At 44.7% G+C, this 19,275-nt stretch overlaps 1 protein-coding gene across 9 annotated transcripts in view; it reads left to right on the top strand.

Annotated features, from left to right (window-relative positions):
* Positions 1-19,275, top strand: part of MAD1L1 (mitotic arrest deficient 1 like 1) — a 366,422-nt gene that overhangs the window by 178,193 nt on the left and 168,954 nt on the right. For 7 of the 9 annotated variants that reach the window (XM_030484959.1, XM_030484958.1, XM_030484963.1 and 4 more), the window contains one exon: positions 2,919-2,975. In XM_030484959.1, coding sequence (XP_030340819.1) covers positions 2,919-2,975 — 57 coding nt within the window. Of the gene's footprint in view, positions 1-1,487; positions 1,607-2,918; positions 2,976-16,868; positions 17,126-19,275 lie in introns of those variants that run through there. The other 2 variants (XM_030484966.1, XM_030484967.1) reach the window with 2 other exon arrangements.

The following is a 19,275-nucleotide window of genomic DNA, read 5'->3' as shown; positions in this document are numbered from 1 at the left end:
TAAAAGATGAATTATTGATGCAGGGAAGCAAGCCACAATTCAGAAGTGTCTCCTTAGGAGCTGAATCGGTTCCTCTCCTTGGAAACCATTCCTGCTCCTCTTTCAGCCCTGAGCTGCAGTATCCCTGTGAGGCCGGAGCACAGGTTATCTTTCCTTTCCTGCCATGCTCTTCTTTTTAGGATGACAGTAGCATTGACAGTAGATTAGGCCATGTTGTCATATAAGATGAATGTTCTGAATTGACAACCCCTTTTTTTTTGAGGCTAGAAGTAATTGACTGAAATACTTGAGAGGGTTTGTTTTTTTCCTACTTGATTTTCTTCTACCTGGTTGTGTTTCCTTCAGTGGGCAAATTGGACTTTACATGTGTTTGTATATCTGATTCTTAATAACTGCTTGCTTATCAGATTTCTTAGTGCTTGAGCTTAGTGATCCATGGGAATTTAACATGTGTATTAAGTAATGAGAATTTCCTTGGAGCTTTAAGTTAGCTTTTATGCATAGTCTGAAAAGTCAACATGCAAGTCTGTCCTACAGAGAGATCCCTGAGAAACCAAGGTGAATGTGATCAATCAAAAAGCCTGTAAAACAGCTGAGCTCCGTATAGGTAGGACATTGCTTTTCCCAGTGCAATAAACCATATGCTGGGCTGCATCAAAAGGAGCGTGTCCAGCAGGTAAAGGGAGGGGATTCTCATCCTCTACTCAGCTCTCATGAGACACCCCCCTGCAGTCCTGCTCTGGGGGCAGCAACATAAGAGGGATGTGGAGCTGTTGGAGTGAGTCCAGAGGAGCCCATGAAGATGCGCCGAGGGCTGGAGCAGCTCTGCTCTGGAGCCAGGCTGAGAGAGCTCGGCTGGGTCAGCCTGGAGAAGAGAAGGCTCCTTAAGGGGAGACGTTAGAGCAGCTCAAGTGCCTAAAGGGGCTACAGGAAACCTGGAGAGGGGCTTTCGACAAGGGATATAGGGACAGGACAAGGCAGAATGGCTTTAACCTGCCAGAGGGGAGATTGAGATTAGACATTAGGAAGCAATTCTTCCCCGTGAGGGTGCTGAGGCGCTGGCACAGGGTGCCCAGAGAAGCTGTGGCTGCCCCATCCCTGCCAGTGTTCAAGGCCTGGTTGGACACAGGGGCTTGGAGCAACCTGCTTTAGTGGAAGGTGTCCCTGCCCATGGCAGGGGGTTGGAACTAGATGAGCTTTAAGGTCCCTTCCAACCCAAACCAGTCTGGGATTCTATGATACTCTGAGATGGGACTGTCAGACTGCTCCTGCGCTTGCTGCAGATAACCCTTCTGTGCCTGCTGGTGCAGGTGTCAAGGACTCTTGCACACCATCTCCTTCCTGACCACCCTGAATGGCTCAGGTTCATTGCTCATGCTTTTGTTGGCTGGAAGTGGCCAGAGATGATTAAACTGAGAAATCCAGCAGTTCATTCCTGAAAAGGTAAATTCCAAGAAACAAAATGACTCTATTTCTTTCAGGTCTGTTCTGGTAAATGCCCGAAGCGGGACTGCGTGTATGGGCTCAGCACCACTCCAGGGCCCTCTGCAGCTCCTTCCTTCCATGGCTGTGGTGGTTGGCAGCTCCCCTGAAACCCTCTGATGAAGTGAGATGTGGGGATAAGTTAAGAGCCCAATTTCTTCTTCATAATTAAAAATGTGTGCATCTGTCATGCTGCTGGTGATTAGGTTGTATTTTCTGGTGGCCTAGAAGGAATATGGCAGTGAATCACTTTGCAAGCAGCTGTCCTCTAACAGCTGAGCTAGGTTCAATATTTGATTTAAGCTAATAAAAAGTCTGGGGTAGGGCTAATGTTTACAAACTGGACGTGATAAAGCATTCAGATCATCTGTTTCACAGCCAGGCGAGAGCAGGCACAGGGGACCCCACTGAAAGTTGAGGCTTTGTCTTCTGTTTCCATGCCTGCCTATGTGGGCACAGGCAGGGGGGACCCCGCTCCAGTCCACGAGTGCATCAGACAGCATCTGCTGTGCTGGAAAAGCCTCCTGGTTTCCAGCTGTATTGTAACACCTCTCAACACATTAAATATGTCCTTTTTGCTCTTCTGTGGGAGTTGTAGGCAAACCATACATTTAAAAAATCTTTTAATCTTCATAAATCATTTCTCCCAGCAATCTAGTAAGTTTAGTTGCTGTTCTCTGAATTCCCACTAGTTAGCTACTCTTTCCCTTTGAGCTGAGCTGCCTGGAAATAAATGCGATGAAGAAAACCTACTCTGTGATTTAATTCTTATCTGATTGCTTCTCCACATCATATTGATCTGTGTTATCATGCTGCTGGTTTGGACTTGCTGTCCAGGGTTGCCTCTGGGTCTCTGCTGGCATAGCAGCTTGAGAGGTTTGGGTATGGTTATTTTCCCTAAGCCATATTATACATAAAGTAATTTATGGAATATTTCCTGCTTGTATTTCTGATTTCTCCCATCCCTTTCTATTATTTCTCTCCTGTCCAAAAGTTTTCACAGCCTCTTCCTCAATTAAAATGTTTCAGTCTTTTCTATCCTTCAGTGACTAGTGATGGGCTCAGCCTTGGCAGGTCTGTCTTAGGACCGGCTGCATTGGCTCTTTCAGACACAGGGGAAGCTTCTGGCAGCTTCTCACAGAAGCCACCCCTGTAGCCCCCCACTACCAGAACCTTGCTATGCAAACCCAATATGCACAGGTTGCTCAGGGAGGTTTTGGAGTTCACCTCTTTGGCGATCCTCAGGACTTAACTTCCAAGAGCTTGGAGAATCCTCATGTAGCTGAGCCTGCTCCGGGCAGGGATTGAGCTGGCCTCTTCCAGTCTGAATTACTGTGATTCTATAGAAGTCTGTACTTGGGGGGGGTGGGAAGGAGTGCAGTCTTAGTACTGAAAATATGGCCTAGATTCATTTTCTATTTTGCTTTGTCTTGAAGGCTCAGCTGTCTCAAGTTCTGGAAGAAGCGGGGAATCACAAGCAACGAGCAGAGATGGTAAGCGTTCATCTTTTGGGGTTTTTTATGTTATTTTACAGAGCATTAACATGCAAAGTGCAGTTCACTGAAATAGTGGATCAGTTCCAGACATTCAGAAATGAATAACAAATAAGCATTGTAAAAGTTGGTATCGTAACTGCTACTCTTGGCACCAGAGTCACCTGGAACAAGTGTTGGATGGGATCTAGTGGTCTGTCTCCCTTTTTTTTTGGCAATTTCCTTTCTCTTTATTAGCAGTTCTAGATCAGAAGCAAGCACTGAATTTCATACTGAATTAACTCCTTTCTCTGGGGGCTTTTGATTCAGTCTCAAGTGTGCAAAGGACAAGCAGATGAGATACGACAGAATTGCCACAAAGTGGTTTTTACAATATCTGTTAATTTTCTGCTGGGTTTGTCTATTTTATTGGCAGTTCCCTCAAGGACTGAAAATAATAGAAGCCACAAAACCAGGCCATAGGGAGGTTTATGTGCAGTTTCATGAGTATTGTATATGATTCTTCTTACTCAGGAATAAATGAGGTGTAAACATTAAGCAGTTTTGTGAACCAATGTTTTTGCTAACGGGCAAGTTGTGGGATTCCTGCAGCTTTTTCTAGTCACAAGAAAAACCTGAGCAGTACCCAAGATACAGACACTCATTCTATAGATGTGTTTTATACTGGATTAACTTTATTACTAATGAAAAAACAGGCAGGCATCACTGGCTAGTAAGTAGGTGCTAAACAGACATCTGTTCCAAAATGCAAATCATAAACTCTGGTGCCAACATGAGTCTTTTTAGACTTGTGCTTAACTCTACTAGGGCACTGAAGGGCAGAACTGGCATGCTCCTACTCTACTGATAAGAGGTTGCCATACAGCTGCTAGGATCTTTGGTGTAATTCATGCTCCTTGCTGTTTCAACATCAGCTTTATTCATAATGATAGTGTTAAATGCTCCCAGTTCTGGGGTGCTCTTACATTGAGGGCAAACATTCTGTATGCCCAGCTGCTTTCTGTGGTGACACAGGTCAGAACTGCCTTGTCCAGAGAAAACTGAATGAATCCTATTTCCCATCTGATCGCATTACATGCTGCCTTGTTACCGTTTGGAATTCTATATCATCAATTTTCCATTGTGCTCACTCTACTTACCAGAGGAAAATCTGCTGTTATAAGTCTTCTAATGTGTGGGATTTTTAAACGTTTCGAAGTTTTTCTTATTAAGCCTCAATTTCGAGTTGTTTGTTTGCCTTTAAAAGTTTGTTGTATTAAACAGGCCAGCAGAGAGCTGGAGAAACTGGAACTTACAGTGTTGAAGCATTAATTGGTGGTGTGCATCATCCATCAGCAGAGGATAAAGCAGCAGTCAGTGTTCAGTGCCTACTCCCAAGGGTTACTCAGGGGAAAACTGCACGTCTTGTGATCTTCCAGTAAAGCTTACCTCAACCTCACACGAATAGCCTGTGCTCTGTGGTGCTGAGACAATGGATTGCAGATTGTGTGGGGTTTAATTCAGTCTTTTGAATTTTGTTCAGTAAATATAGGAAAGTTGCTTCATACGCGGGGAAAGAGATTGGTTTTGCCTCTTCTTCCCTTTTGAGGGGAAACCTGACAGTATAGCTCCTTCTCACTGATGGTAAATGGTTCTCCTGCATCCCCAGGTGAAACCTCCCTGGAAGGGAAAGATGTGTCACTTCTCGTCTGCTACAGTGTTGGTGGTAGAGGTCTGTCCCCTTTGGATGAGGCTGTTCCATCATCTCCTTGCCCCAGGGCTCAGCGGTTGTAACATCAGCTCCACTCTCCTCCCTGCCAGGCAACAAAATGTTCTTTATGTGGTTTTTTTCCCCTCCTCTCCGGATCAGAGTCTCACCTGGATGGCTTTATTTTCAGACTCCTTTAAAGCATTTGTTTGCCTGATTTGGATTCCTGGCATCTCGCCTTCCCTTTCATCCCTCTCCCCCTTTTTCACCCGTGATCCACTGCTTGTTAGTTTGATGTTAAGCCACCACAGCTGGGGGGATGCAGAAGGGCTCGTCCTGCTCTGGGGTGCTGATGGATGTGTGGATGTTGCTTTTCATCAGCCATTCTGCAAACAGCCTTATGGCCCTAAGTGAAATGGAATAAACACCTGTCAGGTGCTATCATACAGTCTGATGAGTCTTTGGTCTGCTTCTGGGATAAACCTCTGTAGAGGTGACATCTCTGCTGCCACCCTGAAGAGTGCTGATGCCTTTGCCACCTTCCCCAGAGCACTGGAAATGAAGCAGTGTGCTGTGGGGGCAGTGAACTGGCTGATTGGATCTCACTGAGGAGTTTGATAGGCTTCCATGTGTGCTTAAGGGGGTGTCTTAGATGCCCTGCTAAATAATTCATTCTTTACATTGCAATAGTTAAAACACTTGTGGGATAAATCTGATGGGAATGTGGCCTCAATAAGACAGTATCTGCATGCTCTATGTCCTTGAGAGGAGAGGGTCTTACCTAGTTGATGGAATTGTGTCCATGGGGAGGGTGGTGTGTGCTATAGGGGACACCGTGCGGGGCCAGCGCACAAGGTCTTGCTGGAGGAGAGTGGGATGGACTTGCACAGGCTGCACTGAGGACGTGGTGCATGATTTCCTTGCTTGCCAGCTAACAGTGAGTTTACTACTGGAAGAACAGAAAAAAGAAAGGGAAAGAAATTTAAACATCTTCAGCTAATTACAGTTGACAAGACAAAGGCAGTTCAACTTTCCAGTATTAATTAGCAAACCCAGAGTAATTAGCTTGTATAAGCACAATTCATGCATCTCTCCCTAAATGCAATTAATATTGCAAGTGGGGACGTCTCTGGGCTGGGCCTCTGTATCATTAACATCCTTTGCCCTAATTAGACACGGCCGGTAGTGGCTGGAGAAATGGGTTTGTGATTACAGCCATAAAAAATCCTCTAATATTTTGTATCCTTCAGGGAACTTGAACCTTGAATTTATTTTCTGATTTAAGAAAAATTACCCTTATCATTGTGCTGTGTAATTAACAGTGAAACTTTGATTTTTTTCTCTCCCTCTAACCCTTCATTTATTTATTTTGCTTTATTCATAGTTTGAGTGTGTTCCTGTTGTAAGGGAACAGTCTTCTGAGGAGTGGCACATAACGGAGTCACTGGTCTGATAGAGCTCAGATGACTCAGTTGTCCCACACATCTGTGGGGTTTGTGTTTCTTTTATTTGCTGAAATAATGGGTTTTATTGTGAATTGGTGTTGCTGCCCATGCACACTTCTTGCCTGCAGTTGCTGTGAGTGCGTGTGTGCTTTCCTGACCATTTTAGCAGCACTGGAAGTTTTCTTTATCAAGGCTCCTGCTCCAATATCTTTATCTCCAGGATATGCCAGGAGATTGCTCTCAGAGGTCACACGTTGCTCACTGTTCCGTGGTCCAAGGATCTATCTTCTGGTGTGTTAGTTTAATGCTCTACTGGCATAAGCTGAGAGCTTGCTTCCCTCACAGCAAAATATTGCTTGTGGGAAATGCTTTCTTGTTTGTTATATTCTTTTTCTTTCTCTCCCTGAGGGAAGGAAGCAGAAGATGTGTTAGTTTTTCTAATTTTCATTTGCCTTTTTCATATCCCTTTATAGACAGGAGGAAATTGTTTGGCTCAAGCTTGCCATCCAGCAACAGCTGTGATCCCTGATCTTACCCTCTCAGTCTGGGTCTGGAGCAGGGGGCATTCATGTCAAGAGATTTTTTTTCTCCATCATTAATCCCTGAGGGAAGTCAGCTGGGTATTAAAAACGGATCACCTGTATTTTCATTGCCCTGAAGTGCTCTGGCTATCTTTTGGCTTTCATCTTCAAAAGACAGCTTGGCCCGTGTGAGCTCTGAAATCTATAGACTGCTCATTGGAACAAATTATATTTCACTTTCCAGCAGATTAAAAAGGATGGATATAAGAATCAGAAGAATTGCTTAGCAGGGTGGGAGGTAAAGAAGATTTGAAGTCCAAGAATGTAGCTGCCACAAAATGAATGGTATAAATGGAGTGTCCTTATAGAAGAAATGAAGATACCTTAAAATGAAAATAATGAATGCTCCTTGCCTTGAGTTAAAGTGTGGGTTAACCTTCTACAAAGAACAGGAGACCTTTATTTAATGGCAGCAGGTCAGGAATAGTTAAGGAGCTAAATCATGTGTTCAGTCTGATGAAACCCTCATGTTTCGGATTAATTTAAATGTCAGTTGCTACCTACACTGGTGGTTATCAGGAAAAGTTGGGAAGATGGAAGGGAGAATACATGCAAGAAAGAAACTCTGAGAACACTGTGTGTGCTGCAGTTGGGAGCTAGTTATTAACTGGAAGCAACATGGTTAATTACAAAGAGTTTGGGCAGATCACAGCGGGCAGGAATACATCAAGAGACCCACACAGGCCATAAACCATTTGCATTGTTATTGACAGACACTGCTTGCACCAGATTTCCAGACTTGTAAGAACTGCAACGTTGGATACTTAAGAAAAATACCTGGCAAGGATCAAAATTCTGTTATATTTTACTTTTCAGGTGAGAACAATGATAATATGAAAGAAGTGAACTAAAGCGTTGGGTAACTTACCAATGTAGTTCATTTAATTCTTGTTTAAGAGTTATTAAGCACAAACCAAGAAATACAGAAGACGAGGCATAAGAACAGAAGTGGTGGTCATTAGTGGAAACGTAAATTCTCTATATTATAATTCCATATTAAATGTGGGATTAGAGTACCGAACCATGGCACTTATAAATAACAGGGAAGCTTTGCTGCAACATGTATAGAACCAGCAGGTTGGGAGAGGAAAGGAGACAACGGATCAGTGGAGGAAGTCTCCATCGATCAAAAGCGTATTTCATCATTTCAGAATTGATTTAGCAAGGTGCCAGCAAATCTCCTTCCCATCTGACAGATTTTATCCTAACACCTTGTGTGAGACCAGCAAACCCAAGACAGATGAGTAGCGTGGCACTTGCCTGAGCAGCAGCATGAACACAGCAATAGTTCCAGTAAGGCAATTTTAGGGAAATACCCAGTTCTCAAATCAGATTGAAAAACATGAATCTGGTTATAAAGAGGCAGCAAAAAAACCTGATCCAGAATGAAATGATATAGTAACAGAAGGCTGGAAGAGGACTTTTAGATTATAAAGTTCAGTCCTTTGGTAACTGAGGCAATTGCAGCATATACTTCAGTTCATAAATTTATCAAGTTTGTCTTGAAACTGCTTTGGTTATTTGTGCCATTTCCTATCATTGAAAGACTGCTGTGAGAGCTGCGATCTTCCCAATTCCAACTGAAAATATATGTGCAGCTAATAGCCATTTTTTTCTTGTGCTAATGTTCTCCTTAAACTACAGTGACTGTTCTTCCTCCCTCATATTTATGCTGTGACATATTTATAGAGAACAGTTGTTCTTTGCCAGCATTTCATTTGTCTAGGTTAAACAAATCAAGCTCTTGCAGTCTTCTCTTAAAACAGGCTCTTTGGTCTCCCCATGAATCTTGCAGCTTTCTTTAAAACTCTTTCCACTTCTCTGTGTCTCCTTTAAAGATGAGTCAGTAGAGTGGTAATGTCATTGCAAGTGATGTTCCAGCAGTAGCTTGGACAGAAGTATCTTCTATAGGAGCATCTTGTACCTCTCTGTCCTGGATAGAGTCATCAACTCAACTAGGTCATCAAGTCCAACCTTTCCTCCAGCACTGCCAAGGCCACCACTAAACCATGTCACCGAGGGCCTGATCCACATGGTTTGTGAACGCTTCCAGGAACGGTGATGCCACCACTGCCCTGGGCAGCCTGTTCCAATGCCTGAGCACCCTTTGGGGAAGAAACAGAGCTCAGCTGTTCCATTACAGCTTCACATTACCCATCTCCACTGCCTCATGGCACTGATGTTCATCCTGTCATCAATTAATGTACCCAGGTCTTTGTCCTCCTCTGTAGTTTGACTCGTGAAGACTCAGTTTGTAGGAGTCTTTTGTGGGACTTGCACTATTACATTTCAATTCTGCTGCTGTTCCTTCACTTTTCACCTAGCTGCTTCTTTCTGATCTCTTTATGCTCCTCTGTGATAAAGCCTCCGTGCTTTGTGCTGTCAGCAATTGTCTTTGTGTGTTTATATTTTTTGACCCAAGATCTTCAGTGAATTTTGTTTTAAACACATTTTCATGATCGATGTCTGAGGCAGCTTCTTCTCTATCAGGTTAGTTTTACTTCAGCAGAGCCTTTTGTTGCTTGTTTGCTCTATACACACTTTACAGTGTGTATACTTTCCTTTATCCTGTTCATTTAGAACTGGGATTGTTGGAAGGAGGGGGTGAGTGTGCGGGCGCCATCGATGCCCTATTTCAACTTTTCTCACTATGTTTTTACTATAGAGCTTTGGTTCTCCAGGTGGATTAACCCTGGAATAGGGGGATGGGAGCACTCAGAGTTATTCTCCTTTTCCAAGCTGAGAGCTCTCTCACAGTGCTTGTTGTAAACAAGTACATTAAAATTAATCCTTGCTGTTTCCCACACTGTAGGAATATAGTGAGTTCTGAGGAACAGAGGGATTATTTTTTTCCTCCTCTTTCAGCATAGGGAATGATGAACAGCCTCGGTTGGTTGTGTTGCACCTGCTGCACATTCCCTCTTGGAAAATTCCCATTCAGCACACGGAACTGTGGCAACATGAGAAGCATCTATTGCGTGTGGCTGGGGGCAAAGCAGAGGGGGTGGTGGAAGCTTTGGGATCATGGTAGATGAGTGCTGACAAACTGCCTGTTGAGCAGAGAAGTGATCAGTCCCCGACATGGCTGGACGTTAATATCTCAGTGCTATTTTAATTAGGCTGGAAGAGGAGACTCAGTGAGTCAATTCTTGTGGTTTATCTCTGTTTTAAAAATCGAGCCAGGCACATGGGATCAAACAGTACATTCCCTTCAAATTAAAAAGAAATAAACGGTCTGTTTAAAAGTCCCATTACACAAATGAACCTGCTGGTGGATCCATTAACATGAAAGTTTTATGGAACTCAGCAGCACCGTTTGGTTTCAACAGGGCTGGTTTCATTTTCTCACTGGGGGTGGTAAGAGCTGACATGGGTTAGGACTTTGAGAGGGAAGGAATGGAGCATCCTGAAGTGGAGAGCTGCCTGCCTGCTGCTGCTCCCTTTGGGCTTCCTGTGGGACACGAACTGCCGGATAGCAGGAAAACAGTCTGACCCAAACCTGAACAGCAATTCCAGCTCAGATGGGATGCATGGACGAGGGCCTAATTCTGAGCCTATCATTTGGAGAGCCCTCCATGCCGCAGGTGCCCCATAAAACCCAAACTGTACTGACAAGCACAATGGGCTCCATCCTGGCTTTTCAGCTTGGAAACAGGCTGCAAGTTGGTAATGTGCTCTCACCTTTGCATTGCAGGATTAGAACTGGGGCAAGGACTGGGGAGGGAGAAGGGGTAGGGCTTTTGTCTCTGCAGTTGTGGCGAGGAGGAGAAAGGTGAATCGTTTTCCTGTGCAGAGGGCACTACTGTGCTGCACTAAGAGTGGTCCTCTTGTCACTGTAGTATCTGAGTTACACTGAGTTACTTGGTTAAATAAAATGAATGGAATGGGGATATTATCAGAGGCCTTATTATAGCAGGCACAGCCTTGAGATACAAAGGCATAACTAATATGCAAGCAAGTATCATGCTTTTCTAGACTTCATTTGTGTTTACAGAGTCTGTAAGAAGTTTATGGGCTCATAACTCATGTGGTTTGGTTTTAATTGAGCTAAAATTTCCTGGAGGGCACAGGGGCTCTCTGTTATGTTCAGCACTTCGAAAGATATGGAAAAATGAGGTGAGAGGTGCAGGATACCCTCAGGATTCCATAACTTCTGTTCCTTTTTGCTACCTTGCCTAAGGAGAAGCTGTAGAAGGAACATGTGCTTCTAGTGCGTGTCCAGAGAGGGAAAGGAGGACTTGGTCTGTTCACTGTCATGGTATGGGACAAAGCAAACATTCATTTCCAGCTTGCTTGGGACAAGGCTGGAGACCAATTTCCTCCTGCTTTCACAGACCTGAGGAGTTGTACCTTTATCAGAAGGGAGCATCCTGAGAGACCTGATCTGAGAAACACGATTCTGTAGGCACAGCTTTTTCTGGGCATGAGGGAGCATGTGAAGATCTCCACCTCTACAGCTAGGGGGGCATTGAGGGCATGTTCAGTGGATGCGCTGGTGGATCAAAGGTTGCTGGATGCTTTGCTTCTTGCCCAGGGCTGGCTTTGTGTGTACAAAAAGGGAGATAAAGGCTTTAAAAAACATGAGGTTTTAAGACTTAGTCCTTGCACTGAGGGCCTAATCATCCTCCTGTATTATTTCTTTTGCTTTCAATCTTTTTGTGCCTCAGTGCCCTTAGAAGAGCTTGTTCCCAGTGGGTTTTGCCTTTGGCTGGTAGATGCTGGGTGCAGGGTAGTAGTGGTGGTGCTGGTAGGTTGGGGTCTCTCTGAGCTGCTCTGTCAGGGCAGCAGAGTCCTCCAGCAGGAGCTATAAAACCTCATTTATCCACGGAGAGAGGAGGATCATAGAGCAGTATTCTTCCTATGACCTCTTAGTAAATAATGAATAGCAGTGCCCTGCCTCTTTGGAATCGCTTAATTGAGGCTGACAACTCTTTGTTGTACTACAGGATCTGGCTTGTCAGGAGAATTTTGACTTATTTATGAATATTTCATTAACCTCTAAAGACTGGCTGTATAAAATAGAGCCCCTGCCAGGTCCTGTCCTGTTGAGGCTGTACTCTGTGCTAATGTCATCCACCACACATCCATTACATCTTCCCTCCCCTCCGAGCTGCACCTCAGAGTTTATTGTTGGTGGCAGCAAGAACATGTTCACCAAAGGTTAAAATGCCACGTTCCTGCTTTGGCACCAGAACTGAACACACGGTATTTGAGAGGAAATTGCTTTTTGTGCTGTGATTGTTTGCTGGCAACTTGAAGGGAACTGCAGGGAATAATTCTCAGAGGCTAAAATGGGCAGAGCAGTCTTGGCAGGGCCCTGTAACCTTTGCTTTTTGGCACGAGCAGAGAGATTTCCCACTTCTTATGCTTTAAAAGCCCACTGCTTATCGTTGCAGGAGGGCTACAGGATGGGTTTAGATAGAAAACCTTAAATCTGCTTCTTAGCCTGTTCTTTGGGCAAGGCTTTGGGGACAAGACTCCTTCAAGCATCAGCTGCTTCCTTGAAGGCAGCTGGGAGGCTCTGTTGAGTAAGCTGCTGCTTTCCCATAGCTGCATCCCTTGCCCCATCCTCCTATTTCCCATCTCGGGGGGTTCAGAAACCACTCCGAGCATGAAGCTCTGGTGGCCCCTGCTCACCCTCCCTCTGTGTGCCCAGAAAACAGTGCTCCAGCTGTAGTGAACTGCAAAATTGGGCTGGAGATGCAGCGGGAGCGAAAGCTGCTCTTAAAAGCATGTTGAAGTACAGGCTGTGGGTTGTTCCATGTGAGTTGGAGCAAGAGGATTAAGTTCAATTTTCAAGTCTCCTTTGCTGTCTTTGCAGTATTAAGCAAAGATTGATTCCACTGTATTTGTGTTAGGAGACAAAGGAACAAAAATGGATGTTAGATTCCTCTTTCCTTTCACCTTTTATCTTCCTAGGTGGTTGATAAATGCATAGATTCTTCTCTGGCTGTTTATTACGTGATGATTTTTCAACGAGAAAACTGATGGGGAGGCCAGAGGTGGGATTTCATGCTACCAATTGCTGATTGAACGCTCTAGAAAACTCCATCAGGGTATATTTTCAGGCAACAAACTGTATTCAAACTTTGTACAGAGGAAATATGGCATCTTTGCAGATTTATTTGTTGCTGTGCCTATGAATTACAGCTGCCAGAAGACATGCTTCTAGCAAACATCCCTACTGCTGCATGAAAGAAGTGACCTGTGTGATGCTCTTGAGAGCAGACAGCTCCATTGCACCAGTGCCATGGCCAAACTGGATGGGGTTGCAGCACATTCATTCCAACACCATGACAGGTTCCCTAAAGAGGCTGTTACTCTGTGTTTTGCTGTTCTAACTGGGAGTAATGGGTAGGAGGTATCTGCTGTTTAAGGCTTAATTACTCCAGAGTTTCTTCCCTCCATGGACAGCAGCTGTTTTGCTCTCCCTGGTGGGAGGAGCTTTTGGCAGTAATTAAAGGAAACAGTCATGTACATGCTGGTGAAGGTGGTGGAGCGAGGCTGATAACAGCACAGAGGCTCTGAGCTAAATGAACATGGAAATTAGGTGATCCTTCTTCGGAATGAGCTGTTAGAGCGGAGAGAGGGGGTTTGGACACGGAACTGTCAAGTTTTGCTGGCACACAGTGGGGTGGTGAGGTCTCATAGTGGCACCTGAGAGCATGTTCAGGACAGGCTGAGAGGAAAAGATTCCTTGTCTGCTCCTTCCCCTGGGAGTGAGAGTTGAAATATGTAATTACATTTGGATAAATTCAGGGGTTTAAAATAACATCTCCAGTTTCCTTGCTTGGTGGGACTTATGCACAGGATATTTGCTCTTCTTCCCCATGAACTTTCCAGTTTTGTTCATCTTGAGCTCTTAGCCAGCTTCCTTCCTGCTGCATTGTCCAGTAGTGCTTTTTTCCAAACTCTCACATCTTGCACCCATCCCAGAGTACTAGAAAGAAATAAATGGGGCATAAATTGGGGAACAAAGCTCAGGAAGGCAAAACTATCCTACTTTGGTACCCATGTGATGATTGACTGGCATTGCACGATACTTGCTGTTGACATGGGGTCTATGCTGGCCAGCACAGTTGCCTTCAGACCTGCTGTAGCATCAGCAGAGCATCTGTCCTTCAAACAGAAGGACAGGCTCCTTCCAGAGCTGCTATATGGTATTGTATATACCACTTGTGAAAAAGGTCCCCAGGTGTTTCCCTGGATGGGTCACTGGAACATCCAGACTGGGCAAGGCTACAGGGCTTTGCACACCCTTTGCACCTCCAATTGAGATACCAGGTCTTGGTCCTTAGTGCATTGCTGTGGGGTAACAGCAGGGGAAAGAAATATTTTCCTGATTTTCTTTTTTCTCTGAAGTATTCCAGACAGGAGTTACTTGAAATGGGTCATCTGAATCCAGGTTTGTCACCCCCAGTAAGACATTATTGCTCATCAACAATAACCTGCTGTTGCTTGGAGCACCCATGGGCGCTGGGGTCCGTGGTTCTGCTGGGGCGGGACGTGGAGAAGGCCAAAAGGAGGTGGGTGAGTGGGAATCATCAGCATCTGGCAGAGTTGTGGTGTGAGAATAGACTTAAGCAGAGTCCTGGGGCAGAGGTGCATTGTAAGTGTTTGGGGAAGAGCTTGTTGGATGGGCTGTGCAGGAGGAGGCCAGGGTTTGGAGGGTGTGATGTGATGATGCTTCCTTCTTTGCATGCTGGCAGCTGGGCACGCAGCTCAGGCTCGCAGTTAATCCTGCTCATACCTGATGACTGATGCTGTTCAAGCATGGAACTGTTGGAGGAGGCAACGAAGATGCTCCAGGGGCTGGAGAACCTCTGCTCTGGAGACACGCTGAGAGAGCTGGGCTTGTTCAGCCTGGAGAAGGCTTCAGGTAGACCTCAGAGCGGCTTCCAGTGCCTAACGGGGCTGAGAAGAAACCTGGAGAGGGACTTTTTACAAGGGCTTGTAGGGACAGGACAAGGGGAATGACTTTAACCTACCAGAGGGGAGATTGAGATTAGACATTAGGAAGCAGTTCTTCCCTGTGAGGGTGCTGAGGCGCTGGCACAGGGTGCCCAGAGAAGCTGTGGCTGCCCCATCCCTGGCAGTGTTCAAGGCCAGGTTGGACACAGGGGCTTGGAGCAACCTGCTCTAGTGGAAGGTGTCCCTGCCCGTGGCAGGGGGTTGGAACTGGATGAGCTTTAAGGTCCTTCCAACCCAAACCAGTCTGGGATTCTAAGACGTGGGAGCATGATAATTTTGGGAATCCTGTCACATTGGCCTTATTTTGCAGAACAGAACCTGTTGCCTGTAATACCCTATACCTTTGTGGTTTACATAAGGAAACTGTAGATAACCAGTTTAAATAAGGTGTCTGCGTGTTCAGTTTTTCAGCTGCTAACAGCAGAGCTGTGCTCCTTTGCAGCAGGGCTGGATTTGGCTCGCTGAGCTTGTCTGGAGTTTCACTTGTGCAGCACAATGGAGAAGGGAGGTGTTTGACGGAAGGCTGGGGGCTGCCTGCAGATTGGGAAGGAGAGGGGAGAGAGGTGAAAGCTCGTCAGGGCTCCCTTGGGGGAGATGAATTAGTTAATGACTATGCTGTGCTTTGAAAATGCAAATGCTGTGTCAGAGCGAAGTCTGATTATAATAATCAATCTTCCTTTTGAGAGGGTGCTGGAGATGGGGAGAGTGATGAGACTGGCACTGAATTTTGAGATCTGAGTTTCTCTGCTGTCATTAAGGAAACCTGCCATCACCCAAGAGGTCAGCGGAGCCAGGGAAAGGCAAAAGGGGAATTTGGGAGGAATCATCCTTGCAAGCACCGGTGGCTCCTTTACAGGCTGAAGTGAATTTTGTAATTGTATTCCTTATGATTGTCCTGCTTGGAAAGGGAGGGGCTGGCACCTGCTCCTGTGTGTGAGCTACCCCTGCTAATAGCAAAGATAGAAACTGCCTCCTAAGCAGGATCCTCTGGGAATGGGAGGGAGAGGAGGGTGCCTGCTGCAGCTGTCCAGCGGTGACAGCTCCTTCTCCCTTGGCACTCTATGCGTTTGTAGCGAGCGTTCCTGGTAATTACGCCTCTTCATTTAGGAGAGCGAGGGGGAGAAAGGAATATAAATTTGTGTATTAACTTGAGAGATTGGAAGCAGGGCAAAGCGAACCTTCTCTCTGGGAGATTGTATTTGGAAATGAAATAGAATGACATTCGGTATAAACTTGAAAAATTGCTCTCTTTTTACTGCAACAGGAGGAGAAAAACCACAGGCCAGACTGTATTGAGAGAAGCAGAAGTCAGCATATGTCCGTTTCCCAGTTTGTCTGTATCTACAAGAATATATACATATGCATGAGTACATTTTTAGGAAGCTGTTTGCTGGAAGGTTGCTTCTAGCCCTGTCTTCTCGGTGATAAAAGCACACCAACTTTGTTAGATTGGCAACTCTGATCCAGCTAGGCTTTGTCTTTAAAGGTAACCAAGTGGGAAATAGGTAGTTCTAAACCTCTTTTTATTGGATATCTGATTTTCTTTGGCTTTATTGCTTTTGTTTCACGATGGCATCAAGGATTCGTTTTCCCAAGGAAATGTACCAACTAATCCTGGTCTGCTTAGCCTGTTTCTGAATGGCAAATAGTATTTTGTTTTGCAAGTATTGTCCTATTTCTTTGAAGAAGAGTGAAGTTCACTAAGAAATCTGGTGAGGTTTAGATCTTCCCCATGTGCTTCTCTGCAGATGTTTTAGGGGAGCAGCCCTTCAGAGTCTCATGGGGCTGGGCATCCTGAGGAGGAGATAACTGCTTGTGCTGTGCAGAATGATCTGTGTCTTACACCCTTGTAGTGTTGCTGGACACCCAGATTAAACCCACTGGTGTTCATGTATTTTTCATTTCTGTCCCAATGCCAGATTTATAAGCTTATAGATAACAGGAGGTCACCAGGCTTGCCATGCTGCTCTGTGGGGAGAGAGGCCAGTAAGATCCTTGGTCACTGCCACATCCTTGGGAGAGAAGCACAAGTAGCATCACTGGAATAACTGGTGTATCCAAGCTCCTGGGGAACTGCGGTTTGCCTGTTTTCAAACCTCAGCATATGGGTCATACCCAGGGTCCCATTTCTCAGTTCTTGTCTATTTTAGTGCACACTCTTTCTTTCCAAGTCTGCTTGGTTTTCGCTCATTTAAATATTTATGTATTTAAATAGCTTCTGGAATTGTGTTGAGACTTGTAGTCAAACACAACCTCTCAATTCACCTTTCCATGCGGGCTCCATGCAATTCAGTTCCTATTTATCTCTGCCTTTTAAAATCAACTCTTTTGCCGAGGAAGGCCTTTCAAAGGATATTGCATCAGCCCATTGTTAAATAAACCTTTAGACATTTATAATGGATTCAGCATTTCCTGCTTTTCACAGTTCCAAGAATGCTGAATGACGTGCAGACACACTTCATCAGGGTAAGATTGCTGTATCAGCCCCTCACTAAAATGCACTCATTATTCAAATAATAACTCTATGTCTCCAGCATGTGTTCTGTGAAATGTGTGTACATGATGTGGGCGAATAAACCAGCCCCTTTCTTTTCAACATGCAATTCCTATGAAATGCTTGAGATTTTGAGTCCTTTCCTACCCAAAATGAGGCACCTGAACAGAGATTTGGTCATGATTTTGGGCAGGGTGTGATAATGTTCAGTAGTTCATAAATGTGGTTTTCAGGGGCGACCGATTTGATGTAGAAGTTCAAGCCCTGTAATAAGTCTCATCGTGAAGGTGGGCTGTGTGCAGTAGGATGCTTTGGAAAGTTTTATCTTCATCAGTGCTGAAGCCTCCTGGAATCAAGCGTGAGGAACACCAAGTCTGTGGCATTGCGGAGGCTTGTTTTGGAGGGGACAAATATGGGTCAGAAATGACAAATGCTAGAAATACACCAAGAAAATCAGCTCTCTAAAGTAAAGTTCTGTTTCTTTGAGCTGTCAGGAGATGAATCCATAATTTTATGTTTCTCCTGTCATCTCATATATCTTTAAATAATTCCTCCAGAAGAGAGAACCAGCAAGGAACATATTTCTTCCACTGCTGTGGGTGTTTGCTATGTCATTAACACTTGGAGGAGAACCACCATCTCGCAATCCTGTCCAGGCAGGTTTAAAAATAAGGCTGAAAGAAGAAGGATATTTCATTTAATAAAACCCTAAATGAAAATCCATCCATGTTCTTCCTTCCTCGCTTTCTTAGTTGGTAAATAATGATGACAGTGCTTCTTTAGGAAAAAGCATTTACATTTCATCTTTCGAGGCACTTGCATGTTTGTGGAAATGGACATTCTAAAATTATTCTATATACTGGATGTGTCCTGATCACTGTCTATAGAGAGCAATAAAGCTGGACTGAAATTAATGCTTATGAGCTGAAAGAGAGTAGAAAAGGTTTGGAATAAACAGGATCATTTTAGGTTGAGAGCAAGAGGCTCCATTATAGTCTGAAAACATCACATAGTCAACATGTTAAGTACCTGCTTATGTGTTTTATTCCCAGCTCATGGGCTCTGACATTACTCATTATTCTCCCTTTTGTGTTGTCATAAAAGCCTTGGATAACTTAAAACCAGTATTAAAAACAATAGCCTGGTTTCTTTTCAAGTTGCTGAAGTGTTCTGTACAGTGGGGATATTGCTGGGGGTCTGATCCTGTGTGCTATTACCCCTGAAACTCCTGCTCCTTACATCCCTCTTGTGCAGTTTTCAGGATAGGAGATGCAATGCTGTATTTTGGGACAATGTTCCCTCTCTGCCCTCAATACTAGTTAAATAAGTTAAAAACATAAAAGAGAGCTAAAGGAGCCAAGCTTGATCTAGGTCTTTTGGTACTGAATGGGGAAATACAGCAGTGAGCTGTAATGTGAGCAGCCCTCTCCCCCTCTCTGCTGGGTAAATGGCTTCTGATTTAATGTATGCAAAGTGATGAAAGTTTAACTCAACCAGTTATATCAAATTATTGATAGAAATTGGAAGAGTTTAGACAGCAATATTGAGTTAGTCTAAAAAGCAGAAAAAGCCTCCTGACAGTGGCATCTGGTGAACCAGAGAGACTAGGACTGGAAATCTATTGAGGAAAAGGGATGTGATGGGAATTAGGTAGAGAAAACAGTGAGAGGAGGTTGGCTTTTCCTCTCCTTATCCCTTCTTGAGGACAAGCGAACAGGAAAGGGCAAACTTTTACACTTCAGTGGGTCGTTTCGTGATTATCACCCAGTCCCTAGAGCTGTCCGAGAGGCTGTGTCAAAGGGAATGGTCTGGGTAACCTCCTCACCTCTTCGGCTTTCACATAGTGCTGAAGATGATGTAGAACATGGGTTTGTTTTAGTCCTCTTCCTGCCTTCCTGTTGCTTATTTTCCTCGTTCAGTTCTGCTGCTGCTTTTTCTTTTCTCTGCTTTCTATCTTGACCACATCATGCACAGATCTCAGCGGAGGAGCAGCTGGAGGAGCCGGCAGTGCCAATGTCTGATGCAGAGTTATGCTGGTAGGAGTGTGCCAGCTCTGACCAAAGGCTGGTGAGATCCTGTTCTGCAGATGAAACTGGGAATAAGAGGAAGGTTTTATCAATGG

The sequence above is a fragment of the Strigops habroptila genome, chromosome 4 (genome assembly GCF_004027225.2).
Source record: "Strigops habroptila isolate Jane chromosome 4, bStrHab1.2.pri, whole genome shotgun sequence".
NCBI classification, from domain to species: Eukaryota; Metazoa; Chordata; class Aves; order Psittaciformes; family Psittacidae; genus Strigops; species Strigops habroptila.
The sequence above is the reverse complement of the archived record's forward strand: the minus strand, read 5'-3'. Positions and strand labels throughout refer to the sequence as shown.